General features: G+C 40.8%; 1 protein-coding gene across 1 annotated transcript in view; it reads left to right on the top strand.

Annotated features, from left to right (window-relative positions):
- Positions 1-652: 652 nt before the first annotated feature.
- The window catches only part of nectin3b (nectin cell adhesion molecule 3b), a 114649-nt gene continuing 90610 nt past the window's right edge, over positions 653-24691 (top strand). The window contains exon 1 of the mRNA XM_020514303.2: positions 653-891. Coding sequence (XP_020369892.1) covers positions 831-891 — 61 coding nt within the window. The 5' untranslated portion in view covers positions 653-830. The remainder of the gene's footprint in view (positions 892-24691) is intronic.

Below are 24691 nucleotides of genomic sequence, written 5' to 3'. Positions count from 1 at the left end.
TGTGTATTTATTTGATTTGGGGGTGTGTGTATTTATTTGATGAGGGGTGTGTGTATTTATTTGATTTGGGGGTGTGTGTATTTATTTGATTTGGGGTGTGTGTATTTATTTGATGGGGGTGTGTGTATTTATTTGATTTGGGGTATATATCTGATGGGAGTGTGTGTATTTATTTGATTTGGGTGTGTGTGTATTTATTTGATTTGGGGTGTGTGTGTATTTATTTGATGGGGGTGTGTATTTATTCGATTTGGGGGTGTGTGTATTTATTTGATTGGGTTGGGGGTGTGTGTATTTATTTGATTTGGGGGTGTGTGTATTTATTTGATTTGGGGGTGTGTGTATTTATTTGATGAGGGGTGTGTGTATTTATTTGATTTGGGGGTGTGTGTATTTATTTGCTTGGGGTGGGGGTGTGTGTATTTATTTGATGAGGGGTGTGTGTATTTATTTGATGAGGGGTGTGTGTATTTATTTGCTTGGGGTGGGGGTGTGTGTATTCATTTGATTGGGGGTGTGGGTGTGGGTGTATTCATTTGATTGGGGGGGTTGTTTGTAGAGGCCAGTGCTCCCCCCCAACCTTCTTTCTTTCTTTCTTTCCTTCCTTGCCTCCCTCCCTGTGCCAGCGCGCGCGGCGCTGTAGCCCGGGAGCCGGAGCTCGCGCTCGCTGTGGCTGCGGCCGCGTGTCCCTGGCGCCGCCCCGGGGGGGAAGCGCGCGCGCGCGCGCGTGCCCCCTCTCTCTCTCGCTCTCTCTCCCGTCTCCGTGTGCCTGTCTCCGGTTAAACCTCCACACCCCCTCCCCTCCCTTCACACACTCACTGGGCTCTAAGATGGCGGGGACACAGCCTCCAGCAGCACCGTTACTGCTCGCGACGCTGCTTCTGTTACCCGGTAAGGACCCCCCCCCCCCACACAAACCGTTTGTTAGTTATTTATTCTATATCGGTCCGTTATGTGATTTTTTTTTTAGTCTTTTATACACCGGCCGGCTGCGGGTTTCGTAGACTTTTTTTTGCTGGAATTGTCTCCGCCGGGGGTTAGTGAGGATGAGGAGGAGGAGGAGGGGGGTGGGTTGGTGTGAGAGGAGGTGAAGAAAAGTTTTTTTTTTCTTTGTCCGGTTTTGTCGGTCGCTGGAAGGGAGGTGACAGGGGCCTTGCTCCGGTTCAGTTCCTCCACCCGCCCCACTCCCTCCAACATTAAATACCGAAAGGACAGCTAAACTTTTCCTCCTCCTCCTCCTCCCTCTGCCTCTCCGGAGTTTGGTCTCCGTTCAATGAATTGAAATCTGTATCGCGGTTTCTGAGTGTGTGTTTTTTTTTTAAATTTAAAAATCCGATAACTTTTTTTTTCCACCAACCCCCCCCCGCGCTCTGTGTGTGAGAATCTGAGAGTTTCCAACTTCCAACATACTTTTCTTTCCTTCCTTCCTTCCTTCCTTCCTTCCTTCCTTCCCTCCCTCTCTGTTTTGATATCGAGTTTGTTTTCAAACGTTGTAAAATCTCTCACACGGGGTTTGATCTGCTCTTTTTTTTTTGTTTGGGGTCTGTCGTTGCGGTTTGTGGGTGTGTGGGGGGGGGGGGGGTGGTTGTTTTTCTTCTTGGGGGGTGCGGGGGTCGCGGGGGTCGCGGGTGTGCTGCAGGTTAGTTAAACCTGCCGGTGTCATGGTGACCGCATCCCTCTAAGTCTTTAAAACTCAACCGAAGGAAAAAGGGCAACGGGGTTGTCTCTTTAGCAGACAGACTGCAGGTTGAACGGCCTCCGGGAAGACTCTCCGGCACTTACTGCGTTAAAAGACTTGGATATCACTGGGTTTGTTTCATTTGGAAAACTGTGGTTTCTATTTCATCTGCAGTAGACGAGTCTCTGTTCAATGTGGCGTTAAAGCCCCAGTACATCTTTGTAGCAAATTTGTACAGGGCAGAACCGTGACTTTCGTGGGAATGCATCGAAATATGCATCTGAAATATTTTTCAAATGGCTTGAAAATTAGAACGAAGAAAAATCACAGTTGAAGTACAGTGCGTGCCTTTTTTGAGTTTTTGCAAGGTGTTCATAGGATGGGCAACATATTTACAAGGGAATGCAGTGAACAGATTTGTACAAAGTTCAAGCATACAGTGCGAACTTCCTCCTGGGCACGGTTCTAGATAACACCTAATAACCAGTCAATGAATTCAGACAATTGGTATATTGTAATGTTCAAAACATAATTGCAGTACTTTGTTTGACCTTCTAACTTTGATTGTGAAGTATTTTAGTGCTGGAGGAGCTATACTTATTGCATCATATGTAGGGCACAAATCAATTTGTGGTTAAACTGAAATTTGTTGGAGTTTTTAATAACTTCTGTGTTTACAGTGAATGGCTAATGTGAACATTTTGAAAATGTCAGATTTTCCTCCTTAGCTCTAAAGTATTGCAATGTGTCACATGATTGGGTCATACAAGCATTCATATAACATTGCATCGGAGTTTAGGTGTGCTGTGACAGATTTTTCTAACTTTTTTCCCTCCTTTGCCCATTTAACGAAGTATTTAGCACATTTTATATATGAAAAAGTGAGGGGAAAGGAATTGTTAACACCTTTTTGCACACTTTAAAACAAATTTAGCCAAGTTTTCCATGTATTAAGTAGATTTATAATGGATCATGGCACATTAAAATCAAGACATGGGACTTCATACTTACAGCTTTTCTGCAGTTCTGTTCACATTAACAGTTAAAACTGCCATAGTTACGGAGAACTGTGGGGCTGCTATCTGCATTAGAGAGAGCCGACTAGTGGTGAGTTTAATCTGGGGTTCACATTGCTTCATGTGAGAGCCAAGGTTGAGAAGGTGGTGCATTCAGGGTAACCTCAGCCAGTGTAGGAATCGAGCCCATTGCTCTTGGTGTCACTCTGCATCGTAAACCATTCATCCAGCCAGCTGAGCTAAGACCGCAAAGATGCTAGATGTGGAATATAAACAAGTGGCTATCAAGGAGGTGTGGGAGAGAGTTTAAGTAAAAGGCTGAAGGGAAGGCAGCAGTAGAATTTAAAAATAAAAGAACTCCAGCTTTATTTCTACAATTAAATTGCACATATTTCACTTGATACGCTTCTGCAATCCTCCTCCTCTTCCATACACAATGTGAATTTGCTTTGTTGTTTTCCATATGGAAAGTTGAAGAACAAGAGTTCTAAGAAGGGGCAGTGTCAGTTGACAATGGCTTATACGTACCAGCACATAGTTAAACACCTGAGTTCATTTAGTCATACAAAAAGAAACATGCGATCCTCTTATTTTTGGGAACATTGCCTTATGGTCAGAATTGCTTTTTTAAACTCTACTTTTGAAAACCTCTGTATATTTGTACCAAAGAGCCTTGTAAACTGGAATGTGGTGAACTGATCTCCTGGAATGCCATAATATGGAATATTGAAAGCTAGTATTTTCCACTTAGTAATGGCGAGAATATTAATTTCTGCTTATGCTTATACAGCAAATATTACAGATGGTATATCAAGTAGTGTACAGTCAAACATATAAATATGAACAGTGATAAAGCTAGAATCCACATTTTGACAATGCAGGATTTTCATTAATTGTAGAGAATTGTTTGCAATTTGTTCCCAATGTCCAAAATTTTTGAAAGCTTCACAATATGACAATAAGTTTTGTGCTAACTCTTTACTAGCAAGCACAAATCTTTCAGTTACTAAAATGCACTGAGCTTAGACAACAGCACACAGTAAAGACCTGTCTGCTCAGTGATATGATTTCAAACTTAGCTGCTAAAAAGTATTGACCTCGTTCGGGTTTACGGGACAGGTTTGCTGTTGTTTTCCATTTACACCTGTTGGTGTTTTTGGGTTGATTCCTGCTGACAGACTTTGTTGGGACAGTTGTTCTGCAAGCACAGCTGTGTGGATTGATTGCATGCAAACCTGCACAAATGTAGTTGGACTGTAAAAGAACTTCTGAAAATATTTGAGCTATGCACATTCTGTAACTTGTGATGCAGTGGGTCTTTTAACCATGTTTTTAATAGTTAGTTATTTTGACTTAAGGCTGTACTTTACTGACAGCATGAGAATTTGAGATTTGGGATCTATTAGAGTTGTAAGTATTTACTTTTTTCTTTAATGGTGTTTGTATTAAAAGAAAGTAATTAGGTTTTGATGTTTCCTTGGGTGGATTTTTCTTTGTCGGGCTCTTTTTTTTTCCTCGCCCATTACGGATGAAGTGATGGTTGCCGAGTTGTGACACCAAACATTCAAACAGAGAGCTGCTGCTTTGTCTCAATGAAATGTTTCATTAAAATCACTTGCTAACAGAATCTCAAGATTGTGAGTAATTTAGAATTTCTGAACTAATTTGTCACTTTCATTAGATATGATAACAGGAGTAAGTTACTCTGGCCCTCCAGGAATTTTGGTCTTTCAAACAGAACATGCGAAATTCCTTATGGAATTCAAAAATGAACCCGAAACGTCCACTTTCCTGCTCCTCTGATGCTGCTTGGCCTGCTGAGTTCATCCAGCTCTACACCTTGTTATCTTTGAATCTCAATGAGTCTTATTTTCTTCACCTACTAATTTTGACTGAAAAACTCAAGGAGTATCAAAGCTATGTTAATGTTGTCAGCAGAACCAGTAATGTACATGAAATAGCAAAGTTCATGCTTGTCATGTAGATAGGTTAAGAAATTTCACTACCTCCAAATTTTAAAAAAAAAATCACTTGCATCTGTAAACAAACAAGCCATATTTTTAAGTTTCACTAGCTGAGTGATAGCAGATTTGGTTCTTGGGTCAGAATTTGTGGATTCATGCTTCCCCCTGAGACTGAATCACATTATCTAGGCTGGTACTGTACTTCATTTCAATGCTGAAGGAGTGCTGTACATTTGAAGGTGCAGTGTTTCAATGAATCACAAATGCCCATCTGGTCTGAAGTGATATGAAAGATCCCAATAGGGGCAGGCGTTCTTTTGATGGCAAATGGTTATGACTCAATCCCTGCTACCAGAAATAGAGAGTGTCTGGTCATTTATCTTACTGCTGTATTTGAACTAATGTAGACATAGTCTGACACATTTTCCTACATTTCAGCAATGACTACTCTTTAAAAGGTCTTTTTTTGGGGTGAAGTATCTTCTAACATTCTAAAGTTGTGAAATATGCCATGTAAGCACAAGTTTATTTGTTCTTTTGTTGCTGCATCCAACAATTCTTGGGAAACTGAGGGAGTTCCAATCACTGTATCTAGACGTGTGCCTGTTTTCTCCCTTTTTCCCCTTACTCTAATTCCTTCCATCCCAGGAACTTTGAAAGGGAGGTTTTTAAAATCCAGAATTGCTTTACTATTATTTCCATGTTGTCTGTTGTTTTCGGCTTGATGTTCTGTACTATGATCTGTGATTTTGTTCTGAAGAAAAATGACTTCTTCCTTTTAACCTTAAAACTACAACACAATGGGATGTTAAAAATCTATTAAACAAGCTTTGTTTTCATTCAAATTTTATACTTTAAGAATCTCTCTTCTATTTCCGCATTATTGATTGCAATGATTTATTTCTGTTCGTAAAGCATATTTTTACTTGGGTCGCACAGATAATCGAGGAAAATATAGCTATATCCGTCACAACCGGATTAATGCAATATTTCCAGAACACACACACTGCATTACAAAAGGACCTTGAAAGCTTTTAATGAAATGAGTAGAGCTCGTGTTATTTCATCTTTCGGTAATGCATACAAATTTTGAAAATGCTCAGATATTCAAAAATCTGTCATTTCTCGACCTATCCCTTCCTCTTACTGCCACTTCCAAACATTCCAGATTTTAGTGGAAAATCGCTTATTGTTTGAATATATTTAGTTAAAAAGCTTTCATTTCCAAGTAGTCTTTAATACACATTGTATTTTGATAAAGGATTAGATTTATGGCATCATATGGTGATGTTTGCAATCAGCTCTGGTATTTGTTTCTTTTACATGACTTAAGGTAATGGCAACACATTCATTGTGTCACTTCTAAAAAGTGAGTTGAGAGTTTAAAATACTACTTTAATCTTCTGTTGAGTATTTACAGCACACTTTGAGCTTTTTTTCCATAATGTCTTGTTTAAGTGCCTTTCAGTTTACTGCCATTTATCAAAAAGTCATTTTAATCCATTGGTGCAATTCTGAGGATAGACCACTGAACTAATGCACTTGCAGTTCACAGCTGAACACTTTATTGCAGCCAAAAATTAAAATAATAAATATCCACAAGATTTTAAGTTATCAAACTCATTAGATTGGCGCAGCTGTAATTTACATCAAGTCAGGTTTAAAACTAAGGGCTTTTCCCAATGATTTTCTTGTGTTTGCTTCTTTATAAGCAGATTATTCCTCTGATGAAAGTTTTATGTTTTGACCAGGAGTATGCTAGGTTAATCCTGAAACTTCATTTCTCATTTCCCATGTCCCATGTCATTAGAAATTGTAATCAACATCCCAAATAATTCTGCATTGAGAAATTTACTACTAGATACATAGAATTCCTGCAGTATAGATATAAACTATTTAGGCCATTGAGTCCGCACTGCCCCTCTGAGGAGCGTCCCACCTGGACCCACCACCTCTCCCGCCCTAAGCCCGTATTAACTGTAGCTAATTCACCCATCCTCCACATCCCTGGACAATTTAGCACGTCCAATCAACGTAACTTGTAGATTTTGTACAACTACAACAACTGGAGCATGCAGATTCAAGTAGACCGTACAAACTCCACAGTCATCCAAGCCTAGAATTGAACCTGGGTCCCTTGCATTGTGAGGCAGCAGTGCTAACTACTGTGCTGCCTCATTAAGAGATAACTGAGGGACAAGGGTATAAAAAGATATAAATAAAACAAGACAATGAAATGTATAAACTTGTGGTATTGGGAAACTAGGAGCTAATCTACGTGGCAAAGACAAGACTAATGTATGAAGTGCACCCAACAAGCGGCATAGGATCTGAGCTGTCATGTACAGATGAATGAGGATGGTAGCTGTTAAGTAGAATATTTAAAAAGGTTGGATTTGGAATTGAAAGCAATGATGAGCGTTTCAACAACTGATGGGATGAGGCAAGGGGAAAAGAATTGGATAATTTCTCAGGTCTTTGAGGGACAAACTATGGAATCTTTGAGTCAGCCATTTGTTAATCCTTATACAGTTTACAAGGGCACTCGTAAGCATTAAAACCTTTATTGTGGTGTATTCAGAAGTTACTTGATTTGCATGTGCAAAAGGAAATCCATCAATATGGAACAAAGTAGTGGTTTTGGATTTCTTTGCAACTCACTCTGGAAATCCATTTCTCCTTTTATACATAAGAAATAGGAACAAAAAAATCAGATGACTTCTTTGAATAACTCTTCAGAGACCGATTTCCAATCACCATTTATTTACAAATGCATAGCCTTTGACAATAATGTTGCCCTTCACCTGACTCAGGTATTCAGCATATTAATATTCCCAACATTTAAAAAAAAATAATGACAGCCAGGCCTTGCCAACTGGGGCTGTTAGTCTGGTTCAAATCAGGGAACTCATGAGGCAGCTTGCAAGAGCAACTGAAGGAGGGTGATGCAAAGGTGAGAAGTACAGCACCATGAATTCAAAAAGTTGGAATTGACCTGGTTATTTCACTTCATGTGTTGCCATTCAGTTGGCTGACCTCATTAGGATCACTACATCCCTCCTCTGAGTCAGTAGACGTGGCAGTCCGATTCCTTTGAGAAACACGTGGGTGGTCAGGTTCTGCCAATTTGGAATCCAACATGGAAGGTGCGTAATGAACGAGAGCTCGCGTCTTACACATGGAATATCTTTCAGACTTTCACTCTCCTTCCGGAGGCCGAAGCACTGGCGGCTGCTTCCGTCATGTCCATCTCTGATTCAGAGGACTCAACAATGTTTGAGGTTCCTGAAGGCTCCAAGGCGCAGTACAAGTTTGCGGGTTTGAAATGGTCCACATGTGTATTCAGGACAGTCATACCCTCCTGAACTTTATAAGTCACTGGTCATGATCTTGTGTTGATCATGCCTCTTACTCATGATTTCCATGATTCTTGCACCAAACTTTATCTTCTTTGTCAGGCTGTCTCTCCTGCTTGGCAGAATCTTGGGCTCTCAATGCCGTTTCTCACACAAGAAGTGTGACCAGTTGCAGCCCCTTGCAGACCGTGTTGTTTCGTTAGAGTGGCAGTTGGACAAAACTGAGGAGCATACAGAGGACAGCATTTGATAGACACTAGTTACAGGGAGGTAGTCACACCACAGGTTGAGTCAGATAGATAGGTGACCACCAAGAGAGGCAGGCAGGTAGTGCAGGAGTCTCCTGTGGTTATTGCCCTCTCTACCAGGTATACTGTTTTAGGGGATAGCCCCTCCATGGAGTATAACAGTTCGTGGCACCACAACTGGCTCTGCTATAAAGTAGGGTCAGATAAGATCCAAATGAGCGATTAGTGGTCAGAGACTCACTAAGGGCACAGACAGGTGTTTCTGTGGTAAATTTCGGAGACTCCAGGATTGTGTTGTCTCCCTGGCCAGGGTCAAGGATGGCTGAGTGGTTGCATGAAATTCTTCAGTGGGAGAGTGAGCAACCAGTGATCATGTTGCTCACTTGGTACCAACAGCATAAAGTAGAAAGAGGGATGAGGTCCTGCGGAGTGAGTATGGGGAGTTAAGAGGCTGGAAAGCAGGACATAGAGGGCAGTAATTTCTGGGTTACTACCAGTTCCATGTACTAGTGAGGCAGGGAATAGAAAGATAGCCACACATCCATCTGTCCTAAGGAGCTAGTGCATACCCATAGAATCTCCACAGTGTGCAAACAGGTCCTTCGGCCCAACAAGTCCTCAGCGCATCCCACCCAGACCCATTTCCCAAACCCACCTAACCTACACATCCCTGGACACTATGGACAATTTAGCATGGTCAATCCACCTAGCCTGCACATCTTTGGACTGTGAGGAAACCCACGCAGACACAGGGAGAACGTGCAAACTCATTGAATCATTGGGACCTCCTCTGGGGCGGGAGTGACCTGTACAAGAGGGACAGGTTGCGCCTAAACTGGAGGGGAACCAACATCCTTGCAGAGAGGTTTGTTAGTGCTACTCGGGAGAATTTTAAACTAGCGTGGCAGGAGGCTGGGAACCAGAGCAGCTGGACAGCAAATGAAGGGATTGAGGAGAAGGTAGATGTTAGGACCAGTAAATCAGAAAGAAAGGACAGGCAGAGACAGGTAAAAGAACGTGGTGGTACTAATGGGCTGAAGTGTATTTATTTCAGTGCAAGGAGTATTAAAGGGAAGGCTTTTGAGCTTAGAACCTGGATCACTACATGGGACTATAATGTGGCCATTATTAAGACTTGGTTGAGGAAGGGACAGGATTAGCTGCTTAACGTTCCAGGGTTTTGTTGTTTTTAGATGAGATAGAGAAGAAGGTAAAAGAAGTGGAGGAGTTGCATTACTATTGAGGGAGAACATCACTCCGAGAAGGCATACTGGCGGGCTCAAAAATAAGATGGGTGCAATCACTCTGGATTATACTATAGGCCTCCCAACAGCCACTGAGAGATTGAGGAACAAATATGTAGGTAGATTATGGAATGGTGCAATAAAAACCAAGTTGTCATAGTGTATGACTTTTAAGTTCACTGGTATTGACTGGGACTCCCTTAGAGCAAGAGGCTTAGACGGAATGGAAGTTAAGTGCATCCAAGAGGGTTTCTTGAAACAGTATGTGGATATACTGGCCAGGTGACACCTTTCAGTGGGAGGGAATTTTAGTAACAGTGATTACAACTCCTTAAGTTTTTAAGATAGCTATGAGCAAGGATAAGTCAGGACCTTGGGGGAGGGCACATTACGTCAGTATTAGGCAGGAGCTAGGGAATGTTAATTGGCAGAAGCTATTATCGGGTAAGTCAACATTAAACCTGTGGGAACTGTTTAAAGACCTGCTGGGGAGGGTTCAAGAACAGCATGCCTTAAAGGAGGAAGGACAAAGATGGCAAGGTAAGGGACCCTTAGATAACGAGGGAGGTTTTGAATTTAGTCAAAATGAAAAAAGAAGCATAGGTAAGGTTTAAGAAGCTAAAATTAGATGGGGCCGGTGGCGAATTAGGAGAGCAAGAAGGGTCCATGAAATGACCTTGGCAAATAAGGTTAAAGACAATCTCAAGGCATTCTACAGATACATTAAAAACAAGAGGATAACTAGGGAGAAGGTTGGACCACTCCAGATAAAGGAGGGAACTTGTGCTTGGAGGCAGAGAATGTGGGTGAGATCCTAATGCGTACTTCACATTGGTATTCCTCCAGGAAAAGGAAATGGAGGATAGTGAGACTTGTAAGGAGCATGCTAACATGCTAGGGCATTTTGAGAACAGAACAGAACAGAAAAGAAATGGTATTGGATCTTGTGAAGAGCAATAAGATGGATAAGTCCCCGACCCCCAATAGTATCTACCCCAGGTTATTGAGAGAGGCAAAAGAGGAGATTGCTGGTGCCTTGACCAAGACCAAGTTGACATGCAGCTGAGTCCGAAGTTTACCCAGCCGCTCTCACCAAGCCTGGCAACCAGACATAACTCCTTACTAACATCTTAATCTTAGAAACCCCTGAATAGCTCTGGTGGAGTTTGGCCAGTATTTGATGGCGACCTTTGCTTGTGACAATCACTCACTCCCGTAACAATATGCTGTCCTCTGCCATGAGCTGGTCTCCGAGTCCACAAAGTTTTAATTCAAGTTGTGATGCCCCTTTGGTTTCCCCGATTAAGACCAATTGTTCCAGTTTGGAACAGTCTGGATCTTAGGTTTTAAAGAGTGATGCTGTTAGTTGTCCAGAAAATTTCCATGTCATGACAGACTCTTCCACTGGATGAGGAATGCAGCTCAGTGCATCGGCATTTGCTACTTGTCCTCCTGGATGGTGTTCTAATTTATAATAAGCACTTTAATGTTAGAGCTCACCACTGAATGTGGCCCAAAGCTATGGGGATCACTACCTTATTCTCTTTAAGCAGACCAAGTAGAGGTTTGTCGTCCATGATTATCACGAATTTTCACCCGTAAAGGTAATTGTGAAACTTTGACTCCAAATTTGACTGTCAATCCTCCTTTTACTATTTGAGCATATTAATGCCCTGCGTTAGCTATTGGGTGTTTGTCTCCAATGGGCCATCTGTGAACTCACTCATATGGGGAGGCATTGCACATCATTACCTAATCTTTCTTGGAATTATAATGTGCCAACACACTAGAGGATAGCTATTTCTTTACATCATCAAAAGCTACGGCCTATGAGTCCACTTCCAAGGTGCCAGGATTGATGCCAGGTTGTGTATGGACTTTCTGTAATAATTTATCAGACCCAGAAATGACCTCAGCTCCTGGACAGACTTGGGGGCCGGGCATCTTTGATTGCCCTCACTTTATCTGCCAACGGGTGTAACCTAATCTTGTTGATCCTATAGCCCAAATAGGTCACTTGGTGGGGCCTGGAACACATGTTTTTCATTTCTTAGATAGTCGTCTGCCTCAGGAAAAAAAAGTGCTTAGGACCATTTCTAATTTTTCTAAGTGTTCCTTTATTAGTCTTACCTGTTATCAGCAGATCATCAAGGAAATGGTGACCTGAGGTAGACCTCAAAATGTTCTCCATTGTCTGCGCAACAATTGAACAGACTGACGATGTGCTGAATGGCAGTCTCCTATACTGGTACAAGCCCTTATGGGGATTAATTGTCGCATACGTCTGTGAATCCTGCTCTAAATGCATTTGCAAGTAAGCGTGGCTAATGTCAAGCTTTGTGAGGGACAAATCCTCTAGCCGAGGGATTGGATATTTATCAAACTGAGAAACGGTTTACTGTTTGTTTAAAATCCCCACAAAAGTGAACTGACCCATCAGGCTTCAAAATTGGTATGATCGGTGCTGCCCGTTCTGCGAATTGGACTGGTTTGCTGATTCTCTCGCTTCTACTTTTCCCCTTCCTTGCAGAATTGCTTTCTGGTCAACATGCAAGGCAATCTTGATTCCTTTGATAGTCTGTTTTCCAGGAATTTAATTAGGACTTCACTCAGACAGTCCTATTCTAATCAAAAAATGTTGAGCCAATTTAGGTGGATCTTTCACAACCAATTTCACCCCATCAGTCTTGGGTCTGAACCTTCTAATACAATCACTGGTAAACAAACCAGCTACCCTTCATAAGAGACCGGAACAGAGATTGTATCCTTAAACTGCAGAGGTTCCCCAGTACAGGTTCTCGGCCTAGCTGAAGACTTGCACAAATCTAACCGCTGGAGTGTAGAGTGAATTTTATTTAAACTGGTTCTGCAATCACCATGTGGCTCTGCTGGTATCGTTCTTCATTTGAACCAGATGTTTATCTGATTTGGATGTTGCTAGGCAATTTAACCATTCCAAACCAGCTGCCCGTGAAGCTTCCAGAGTACTAACTTTCCTGGACACCCTCCTGGATACTAGCCAACAAGTTATCTTTCTCCATTTAAGCCTAGTAGGTCTCTGCTGTACCGAATCCGTAATAATTACAATGCCTTAGCAGGCAGGATCCTGAGGAAAATTGTAACTGTTTGACTGAGACTTGGTTTTACTTTGGGGTTTATGCTGTGGGCTGACCTAGAGTTACTCCTATCAGGATATTTCCTGAGTGAGGCTATGCAGTTGCCTGCACTCAAGTCAGTCTGCCTGAGCTTGGGGGAACACCTGAGGGTGTCCACATCCATTGGAATACCTTGCAATCCACGTGCTCCGTTTGCTGCATTTTCCAATGATAAAGCCAGTTGTAGTGCCCGTTTGAAGTCTAGTTGAGCTTCGACCAGTAAGCGTTTTTGCATAGTCATGTCATTCATCCTGTATACTAGATGGTCTCTAAGCATCTAATTAAGGGTTAAGCCAAATTCACAGGCTTCCATCTTCAGCTAGTCAAAAATCCTGATACAGATTACCCTGGTTCTCGAATTGCTGAGTAAAAGCGATAGCATCTCGGAATTGAGGAAGCATTGGGGTCATAATATTCCTTAACTATATATCAATCAATTCTTGAAAGGTTTTAGCGTCTGAGGGTGCCTCAGGAAATGTTAGGCTCCTAAATGACAGAAAAAAAATTGCGGCTGCACAGGCTGTCAGGAGAATTACTTGTTGCTTTTCGTCTGCCGCAATCTTGTTTGACTGGAAAAGATAACTTCATCTTTCCACATAGTGGCCGCGGTCCTGGATGGCAGTGTTGAATTAGTCAAGCTTCCCAAACAGAGGTAAGAAAATACTTACCCACAACTGCAAAATGACTCTGAGCGAGTTTCTTCATGATCGTGCTTTACTTTTGTCCCCACTGAAATCATTCTTCAGAGGCCTGCATCCCATCACCAATCACTTTGTTTATGAATGCGTAGGCTTTGGCAATAGCACTGCCTCTTACTGAGCCAGGCATTCAGCATATCAATATCCCTGCCATTTAAACTTTTATGTAAACCAGAATAACAGCCCCAGTTAGGGAACTTGTATTTTGAGGTCCAGATGACCTTGTTACAATCTCTACACTCTTGAGTCTGCTTCACCTTTCTCATGGCTGATCTTGGGCTTCAACTCCAACTCGTTTCCCACCTGCTCCCTTATCCCTTGATTCCCAGTGAAACCAATAATCTCAGTCTTTGAATCTACTTAATGATGCTGTATCCAGAAGCCTCTGAGGATATGTGCCCCAGCTTCTCTAATTTAAATATACAAAATATGTAAGACCTTTGGATTTGTCTATTCTGAAGCATTTTCAAACTATTTATTTATATAAATCATTTTACTTACTTCAAATCTATTTCTGCAACAAGACTTCCTGATCTATCTGTTCTTGGATTCTTTCAGAACAAAAACTTGCTGCCAATTTTTATACCCAAACATTCATGCTGTACCATGGTAAATAAATATGTTTGTCACACTCATCAAAATCATATTAATAATTGTTATTTCAGTCATTAATTTCCTTGTGCATGTATAGCTTGCAAAAATAATCAGACATTTGGAGCAGAATGTGATCTATCGTCCTCAATAGGATCCAGTTGTCTACCTGTTTATCTTTGGCCTGTTGTAGTATGACTGACTGATTATAGTGAGGCAGGTCAGTTTGACCCTGGACTGTGCAACATATCCAGCACATGATATACAACTCAGCTTAGGTCACTTAGGATGCCAAGGTTGAGTGGTCTGGTTCAATTTGAGATGGTTGCTGGGAAAAAATAAGCAAAGGATGGTGTTTGCACAAAAAAGAATAGCCAGAACTTTACCACTGTTTTAGTGAAGGAAACGACAACCGACGTTTTATGTGCCAGATCTTTCAGTCATGGTGTTGCTGTGTGCATTGCTGACTCTGAAAATAATCGCATGCTTGTATTTTTGCTTACCTCAGCCAGGGCTTTCAATCTTGGCTGGAACAAGGAAGACTTGATGCGGCCGTCTACAGAGAAGATGAGTGAAGAGGAACAGTACTGAGGACATAGCCTTTTTATGGGATCAAATACTGAATTTATTTTGTTTTTTTTTTTAAAAAGCATCAAGTAATTTGGTTGGGTTATTGAGTCAGTTGACTAGGGTGTAGATGAGGGAATGATAGTGAATGGTTGAATTCTGGTGGAGGCGGGAAGCTGCGTCTGTAAAGATGAGAATATGAATGGTGGACTGGTTATACTGTAGATAACCAGTTTACACCAGAGATTAAATGGTGTAACATCTATAGTGTATTGCTGGGGAAAAAAATGTCTGTTGAATCACTTTTTCTTGCACTTAGTCAGGACAGAATCACAAAAAACAAAATCACCAGAAAATTTTATCTCGTATGAAACTAAAGTGTAGATTTGTTGGTCATTTGCCATGGAGCATGCATCATAAAACAGTTAAAAGGCAAGCGTTTTAAATTTAAACTAGACCAATTGATTATGGTCAACATGTTGTAATGGTGAATGTACCAGGGAATAGCTATCCAGCAAGCTTTAGTTGAAAAGACACCATGTGGAAATGCTCTTTTGATCTTCTAAGAGCAGGACTTTGGATAATGAGGCTTTTTGCACAAGCAAGTGAACCACACTGCGTGTTTGGCTGATGATCTTAAATTGGTTGTTCGTATAATTCGTAACACAATTGAGTTTGTTTAGGAAATGCTGTTCAATCACAGAATCATATCTAATGTTGAACACTTGGGATTGTAGCAAGCATGGACTGGTTGAGTATGATCAATAATCTTGTGTGAAGTGCCAAAGAGCTATTGTTTGACCTGACCCACCAACCTGAGACGTACAGCCTTCATTCTCAGCATTCTGAGATCGCAATTCATATTCCATGTTTGAGGAATTCTTCTTCAGCTTGAAGATATTATCCAGTTTGGAGAATATTGCACCTCTTCCTCAGATTTTTGAGGCACCTTGCCCTTACAAACTTATCTGAAGAAGAGTGGGTACTTTTCAAGACCAAAACTGGTGCTATAAGGCCGATTCGTGAGTTTACGTGATATATGGCATGTAGTGATCTAATTGAGGTGGCTGTTATCCTGTAGCGTAGCTTTGCGTCCTACTTAACATTGTTTTGGTGAGTGTTTGGCCCTGTTTAAAGGTATTGACAAGGCCAGTCTTAGGGTATACATCTGTAACAGTCCCAGTGTGTTTTAGAAGGAACTATAGAAGGAGCTTGTGTGAATTACTGCAGGGCATTTTGCAGATGGCATATAGTGCTGCTACAGTAGCTTAATGGTAGGTGAGGGGTGAAACAAGTGGGATGCTTTGCCTTGGTATCAATCTTCAAGAGTTGCTAGAGTTGCAGTTATCCCGGTTATTGGAAGGTACTCCATCATGTTCCAGAATTGTGCACTTTGGACAATGGGGAGACAGTAGGTGAATTACTAAATTCCTTCTAATCTATCTTGCTGCTATACAGGCTTCTGTGGTCTGTGTGCACTGCTTGTGGAAATGGAAATTGATGCATCCAAACACTAATTGGGAGTGCACAGACCTTCCAAATGGCTGCATAGCTTAGAAGGAATATTGATTATTTTCTGCAGAATTCCTTGTCTTTGACTTGTTCTTGTACTCGCATTGGTATGAATCTTTTCCTAGAAAACCCCAGGACACCAACAGTGATGGTTTCAGTGGTGATACTGTTGAACATCAAGGGGTGATGATTTATGTTCTTTCTTGTAGTTGGTGATTCTTAGCTGGCACTTGAGTCTGCAAATGTTCCTTACCATTTGTCAGCCTAATCCTGGATGTTGTGTAAGTCTTGCTGTGTATGGACGGACTTGAACCATGTCAGTATCATTTCTGCGCTTTTAAAATATTCTTTTGAAGTCTTGGTGCTCAATTTCCATCCCACGAGTGTATACATTCAAAAGATCAACTGCCATTTTTACTACAATCAATAGATATTGAAAACAAATGAACATACGTAACTTCCTATTTCCTCCCCTGTCAGCTGTTCTCTCTGTGGTATCCTGGTCCACCCAACCCCATCACTTCCAACTCACAACACCACCTCTTCACCCACCATTGCCATGGCACTTTCCAATGCAATTTCAGAATGTATAACACTTTATATAACCTCTTGCCTCCACACTGTCCAAGTCTATGTGCTCCAGGCAAAGCAACCATTTAGTACTTTCGATCTAATCTGTTGTGTTCACTGCTAACAATGCAGTCTCCTCGACCTTGATGAAATTTGGTGTGATCACTTTGCAGAGCACCACTTCTCTGTCTGCAAGATTGATCTCGACTGTCCAGTTGCTTGTCATTTCAATTAACATCTTGTGCTGGTTGTTTTATCCTAGCTCTGCTGCAATGTTCTAGTGAAACCCCCAACACAAGATGGAGGCATAGCGCCTCATTTTCTGCTTATGAAATTTTATGGCCTTTAGGATTCAGAATTGATTTCAACACTTTCACACCATGAATTCTGTCCTCCATTTTGATTACCACCTAGCTTCTTGCCTGCACAGATTTGCTCTCAGCAGAGCTGACCTATTTTTCTGCACCTACACTGCTCACCTATCTTCATCTATATTCCCTCTGCATCGACAATAGCATTTCCTTTGCAAATTGCTCTGGGGTACATTTCCTATCTGTTCTATGTTCTGCTCCTCCCTCTTTTGAAAGCAATCACTTTTTTCTAGCCCCCTTCATTTTTACAGGAGTCATATTGGATTCATGTTAATTCTGCATCTCTTTAGCTAGACCTTCTGAGTTTCTCCAGTTTTTATTTCAGATCTTCAGTGTTTGTAGTACATCGTTTTGACAGCTTTTTATCTCTAAGTAGGCTCGGGGCCATGTTTTTTTTTTCAATATCCGTACGAAACTGCGTGGGATCACCTATTTCAGACTTGGCTTTCTGCTCAAGATAGTACATAAATGACTTATTGTAGAACCAGAATTGATCTATGTGAATGTTAAGAAACTTCTTTGATATTACAGTCTCTGGTACATGGTGTTCAGGTTTGATTCCATTTATTAGTAAAGCAACATTGGTAGCAATTGCTGCTTTATTTAGTAGTTGTGATGTTGTCAATTTTTTATCACCATACAGTATATTTCCTCAAGCTTAATCTCTAGGTAAAGTATATGTATGTATTCATACATTTAGAACTGTTCCCTAGGCATCAAAGCAAGTTTACTTTAATTATAAACTTAACAGCCATTAGCCCTTTAAAATCATTATTTGACAAACCAGTTTTGCAAAAGTGGCTGATCCTCAAATTAGCACTGATCTCATTCAAGGAATTGTAATTTGGTTGGTTCAGAATTAGTGTTCAGTCAAGTTCTAAAACCAAAAAACCATCTCAAACATCATGATAATCAATAGTCTGTCCATGAAACACTTAGACTGTACTGAAACTTTAGAATAAGTTATGCACCTTTGCAATGTAATATGCAGATATGGAGAGGCTGTATTTCTGTCATTTAATATCCTATAATCATAGAACTAATTGTCTAATATTACAATGAAATAAAACCTAATATTTTTAGGAGGGTAGGTAGCTAATATTTATTGTTCCTTTTTAAATAAAAAAAAAGTGCCTCCAACTTCTGCATTTTAAAATTAAAATTTACATCAAAATTGAATTTAAATTGAACTTTTCTGAATTCAGTTATCAATGATCAAGTCAATCAAAAGCCTTTAATGCCACAAATATTATTGCAATGGGAAACACGCGAGATCTCCCTCAACTTGATTATTTATATTTAAAGCAAGTTTTGCAACTTTTGATCTCTCCGCCAAGTCAGAGGGCGGGGGGTGAATAAATTCCTCTTCATTCCAGAAATTGGTTTTAAAATCTTATCTTTTAAAAAGATGTGATTTCTGAAATTACTGTGTACTCGGCCATGTGAAAGCTATAAGAATAAATAAGCCGAACATTCTTAAGTTACCACAATTAAGCAGTTTTATTATACACTCAAGGTAGAAAAGTTAATAAAAGGTCTCTTGTGGTACAATGGTATCGTTATCTCTGAGCTTAGAGCCATGGCTTGAAGTCCCTATTCCAAAGGTATATAATAGAATAGCATCACTGAAGACAGAGACAACAAGGTGCAGGGCTGGATGAACACAGCAGGCCAAGCAGCATCATAGGAGCAGAAAGGCTGACGTTTCGGGCCTAGATTAGAAAATACTAAGTTATTAAAAAGGGAAAACCCATCCTGAATTCATAACATAACAGTATGGCATACTATGCGTATCATGCAGTGCAGAACAGGTTAACTGTGTTCGGAGCAGTGTTCCCTCCTGATTTGACTTTTTTCCCTGCTAGGTAGACCTCCAAGGTATGTGTGTAGCAGTGGCTTCTGGAAGTGAAAGCCGATACATGGGCACGCCAGTTGGCGTGCATGCAACTTCCAAAGGCCGAACAGCTTAGCGGGAATGTTGGTGGGGTGTTTGAGTTGTGAAAGATTGTGAAGTCTGTGTCAGATTTCCAAGCTGCTCTCGATCTGCTTGACTCTTCTGTACAAGAGACTTAAGTCTGTCCTTGAATATTCCCAAAAGAAAACTGGTAATGAGCCAGACCTGGTCAGTCAAGTATCCCGACTGCCACGGATGTTAAAAGAAAAACTGTGGAATATGTTCAGCACATTTTATACATTGTCCTATTGAACAAGGCAGTTGCCAACAATGACTAGATCCAACACTGGATCAGCTGTGTTAGCTAGTCCTTAAATTGCATAGCTGTCGTCACCACACTTACTCCAGTTGGTGAGGTGAGAGTGACCCCTGTCACGTCAAGGCTACATTAGACTGAGTGTGGTATCAAGCAGTTGTAGCAAAATTGAATCAATGGAAATCGGGGGCAAACTCTCTGTTGATTTGAAGTCATACCTAGCACATAAAGATGGTTGTGTTTGTCGGAGGTCAGTTGTCTCAGCTCCATGACATCACTGCAGTAGTTCCTGAGGGTAGTGTCGTGGCCCCAACTGTCTTAAGTTGTTTCATCAATGATCTTCCCTCGGTCATAATGTCAGAAGTGGCGATTTAGATGATTGCATAATGTTCAGCTCCATTAATGACTCCTCAGATACTGAAGCAGTTCATGTTCAAATGCTGCAAGGTTTGAATGATATCAAGGCTTGGGCTGACCAGTGGCAAGTAACATTCACGTCATGCAAATGCCAGGCAATGGCCATCTCCAGTAAGAGACAATCTAACCATCGCTCCTTGATATTCAGTGGTGTTACCATCACTGAATCTCCCCATTATCAACATGCTAGGGATTACCATTGACCAGAAACTCAACTGGACTAGCCATATAAATATAGTAGCTGCGAGAGCAGGTCAGAGGCTAGGAATAATGCAATGAGTAACTCACCACCTGGTTCCCCAAATCCTGCCCACCATGTACAAGACATAAGTTAGGAATGTGATGGAATTCTCCTCCCCACTTTCCTGGATGGGTGTAGCTCCAACAATACTCCATCTGGGACAAAGCAGCCACTTTATTGGCACAGCAACCACGAGCATGCGCTCCCTCTGCCACTAAAGCTCAGCAACAGTAGTGTGCACTATCTACAAGATACATTGCAGAAATTCATCAAAGATCCTGAGAAAATGCCTTCCAAATCCACGACCACTTCTAACTAGAAGGACCAGGAGGGGAGATACATGGGAGTATCAACACCTGCAAGTTCTCCTCCAAACCTGTCACCATCCCAGCTTAGGAATATGTCGACTTTTCTCTACTGTCTCCGGGTCAAAATCGTGCAGTTCCATCCTTCGGGCCATGTGGGTCGACCTACAGCACGTGGACTGCCATGGTTCAAGAAGGCAGCTTGTCACCACCTTCTCGAGGACAACTAGGGATTAGGCAATAATTGCTGACCGGCCAGTGCCGCGCATGTTCGATCAGTAAATGAAACAAAATAAAATTCTGCTTTTGAGAGCTGGATGGTGTCACAGAAACATAAAAAAGCAATAAAACAATCCACCAGCATTGCCTCTTGAGGCCAACTCTACAAGCATTCTGAGTGAAGCTTTCGCAAAAGCAACCAAGATGAACTGGACAAAACTTATTGAAAAACATCTTTTCCCACTTTTTGTTTACTCCAATTTTCAAATGGCAGGTATTCGGGTGGGCAAAGACACTCGTTGAAGTGCTGAGGCATTGATATTGGGTGGGAGGAATTTAGTGACCACTGTTTATCAGACTGCATCATGCTTTGAATCCATTCATGATAAGGACATGCAGCAGTGCAAAGGAGGAAAGAAAACAAAGCAAATCTTCTGTGGGGTCACATTAGCTCCTGGGATGTCCTGCCCCTTGTGCCTAAAGATCAGCAGGTCAAGAATTGGTCTACTCAGTCATATGAAGAATCATAACTTCTACTCGGGGTCATGAGATTTTATCCTCTATTTTGACAGCTCATGATAATTTTGAAGTTTTTTTATTTTTACTTTCAAATTCTCTATCCGCTTCGTGCGTTCCAACTTATAACAAAATAAAAGTCTAAGCTTAAAGTTGTTGAGATAGTTGGCATTATTCCTTTTTGACATTTCTCCAATGTTACTCTCTTGCTTCTACAATGAACAGAAGATTATTTTTATTTCTGTATAGGTCGAATTATTACATGCAATACGCAATGCCCGAATCCTGTGCATCTCATTCTTTTGTAAGAATCATGAAATTACTGTTTACAGTAAAATTAGTGGAAAAATTATAATGGGGTTTTATGATGTTGCTGCTTGATATTCTTGTTCAGCTTTCCATGTCTACCTTTTGAGAAAAGTGATATTACTGGAATTGAAACAGAAAATGTTCTTGAGTGTTAATATTACAATTGAGTCACTGTCAGATTTTATAATGCAATTCATTGCTGCTCTTGGTGTTGAAATACTTTTTAAGCACTCTAAATCTAGAGCCTTGAGTGACTTTGGTCTATCTAGTGGGAAGCATTTTTTGGCCAGTAACAATAGGTGTCACTTTTGTGGCTCATATTCCCGCATGTTGAAGCAGTGCATTTTTCCCTGCCTCTGTTTATGACAGGCTTTTTTTCTTTTGCTGTTCTGCTCAATTTCTTGTTTGCTATTTTGCAGTGTTCTGCTGATGGCTTTGAGTGTCATTTGACCAGTTGTTTGTTTAGGCAGATGAGAACCGCAGCATGAAAACGAGTTTGGCTCAGAGTATGACCAATCAGATTCCATCAATCTCAATATCAGCTAAAACTTCAAATTGAAGCGTTTTAATCTATTGCCATTAAAATTTAAAAAGTCAAACTTATTTTCAGAAATGAAATGGAAAAGTGCATTCCCAATCTTTTGCATGGGTCCTATTATTTCAGGTAGGGATGAATAAATTTAATAGCTGGCTGTGACTTGTTCTTTAGTTTTTTTAATATTTTGAGCTCCTGAATCAAACTGGCTGTAAGTCAGCTCACTGAAGTGGAGACCTCTTTTTGATGGTGGGCTGCTCCAGTGTGACTGAGGTCATGTCTAATATGTTGTCAAATGCTCACTGGCTTATCCTGTATACTTAGAAATATGGCAAATATGTAATTGGTTTTTATACCATTTGTGCCTGATCTAGTCTAGCTTTCTGTGAACAAAGGAACAGGACTAGGCTAATCAGGTTCTTGAGTTTGTTCTGCTGTTTGATTTAGACCAAAGTAGATCAGATCCTTTACATTTAGCTGTCTTAATTCCATTACCATGAGCGTCATTGTGTAATGAAAATCCAGTAATCCCATTTCTGAAGTTAACTGACTCACCTTTTTTGAAAGAAGGTTACAGATTTTCCCCTCCCGTATGTATAAAATTATGCATCCTAAAAATACCTCTGAATGACCAAGTTCTAATTTTAACATTACTTTGGCCCATGAACTCTGACATATTTATTAAAACTGCCTCACTTGCATATCACCAAATCCAAAATAACCTGATCCTTGGTTGGATCCAGAATAATTTTCTTCTAGGAAAGTGTCTTGAATACATATTCCATGAATTCTTCCTTATGGCTTCGGTCCATCAATCTGACTGACTATCCCAAACTTCATGAAGATTAAAGTCTCCCATGATTAAAGTACTACCTTTTTAATTCATGCCACATTATCATCTGATTTATTTATTGTGTCTTACCATATTGCTACTGTTAGTGGCCTTATAGATTGACCATATAGATGTCATCTTTGTCTTTTAATTTTTCTGTCCATTTGTATGGATTTTATATCATCCAGTCTGAGATCATTTCTTGATATCATGGATATTCCATTTAGTATTAACAAAGCTGCCTTACCACTCTTTCTTTCTGCCTGTTCTTTTGAAAAGTCATGTACCTCCAAATGTTTAGTTCTCAACTTTGATCTACTTGTAACCATGTCTTAGTAATGGCTATAAGATTGAGTTCCAAATACTACAAACATTCAAGTGAAGTATTAGCCTTTTACCATATTTCCCCTTTTGACCTCATTGACTGTTGTTTTCCTGTTTGATTATTCTGTCCCTTCCTATATCTAGTTATCGATATCCAAATAGTTGCTATGTAATGCTGCCATATACTTTTGCTTCATAAGCCCACACTTTCGCTCACCCAAGCCCCCTCCATCTCTAGATTAGTTTAAAGCTCTGTCTACAGCTTTAGTTAGTCAATTCACAGGACACTGGTCCCAGCATGGTTCAAGTAAAGTCCATCCTACCAGACAGCTCCCTTCTACCCCAGCACTGCTGTCATGATGTGAAACCCACTCTAATCTTTGAGCCATGCATTCAACCTTTTGACTATATTTACCCTATGCTAGTTTGTGGCTTAGGTAGTAATCAGATATTATACCTTGTATATTCTTTTTAAATTGGCTCCTGACTGTTCAAAATCTTTTCAGCAAATCCTATTTTCTAGTCCTACCAAAGTCTTTGGTACCAGCATGGATGAATACTATTGGGTCCCTTCTCTCCTTCTTCTCCAAATTCTCCTCTACCCTGGAGGAGATGTCCTTAACCCTGACTCCAAGCAGGTAACATAGCCTTCAGAAGTCCTCATGGTTGCAGAGAGCATTATCTAGCTCGCTAACTGTACTGTCTCCTACCACAACTACATTTCTATTGTTATGGGCCAGACTGAACCCCCTCAAAACATATCAAGGACTGCCAGAGGAAGTAGTGGAAGCTGGTACGATTACAACATTTAGAAGATATATGAATAGGAAGGGTTTAGAGAGTTATGGGCCAAATGCTGGCAAATGGGACTAGGTTTGTATGCGATATCTGGTTGGCATGGACGGGTTTGACCAAAGGATATGTTTCTGTGCTGTGTATGTCTATGAATCTGTATCTCGAAGTCGACTTTAACTCTTATTTAAAGGCAAGTGAAAGATGTTGCATTCCAGATATGATTCCATTGGTCAAACTACTAGGAAATAAGCAGAACACACTTTATTCTTACACCATGGAGTTAAAATATGTACAAAAAAAAATTTGCATAACTTTAACATGATCAAAATAATTAACAGAACAATGTGTTATTTAATTACCACTCATCAACTGAGTAGGTCTGATTAGGGATAGTCAGCATGGATTTGTGCACGGGAAGTCATGTCTGACAAATCCTTTAGAGTTTTTCGAAGAGGTAACCAAGAGGATAGATGAGGGTAGGACAGTAGATGTTGTCTATATGGACTTTAGTAGGGCTTTTGACAAGGTCCCCACAGCAGGCTAGTCATGAAAGTTGGGTCACATGGGGTCCAGGGAAAGCTACCTAATTGGATTTAAAATTGGCTTGATGCTAGCAAGCCGAGTGTGATGGTTGAAGGTTGTTTCTCCGACTAGAGAGCTATGACTGGTGGCGTGCCACGGGTCGGTGCTGAGACCTTTGTTATTCACAAATGATCTGGAAATAATGTATGAGGCATGACTAATAAGTTTTCAAAATTAGGAGGTATCGTTGATAGCGAAGAAGGTTATCAAAAATTTCAGAAGGATCTTGAACCGCTGGGGAAGTGGTCTGAGGATCGGCAAATACAATTCAATATAGATAAGTGTAAGGTGTTGCATTTTGGAAAGGTAAACTAAGGTAAGACTTATACAGTAAATGGTAAGGTCCTGAGGAGTGTTGTTGAGCAGAGGGACCTAGGAGTACAAGTACATAGTTTGTTGAAAGCCGCGTCACAGGTGGACACGGTGGTGAAGAAGG

The sequence above is a fragment of the Rhincodon typus genome, chromosome 6 (genome assembly GCF_021869965.1).
Source record: "Rhincodon typus isolate 14 chromosome 6, sRhiTyp1.1, whole genome shotgun sequence".
Lineage (NCBI taxonomy): Eukaryota > Metazoa > Chordata > Chondrichthyes > Orectolobiformes > Rhincodontidae > Rhincodon > Rhincodon typus.
This window is presented reverse-complemented; position numbering and strand designations above follow the sequence as displayed.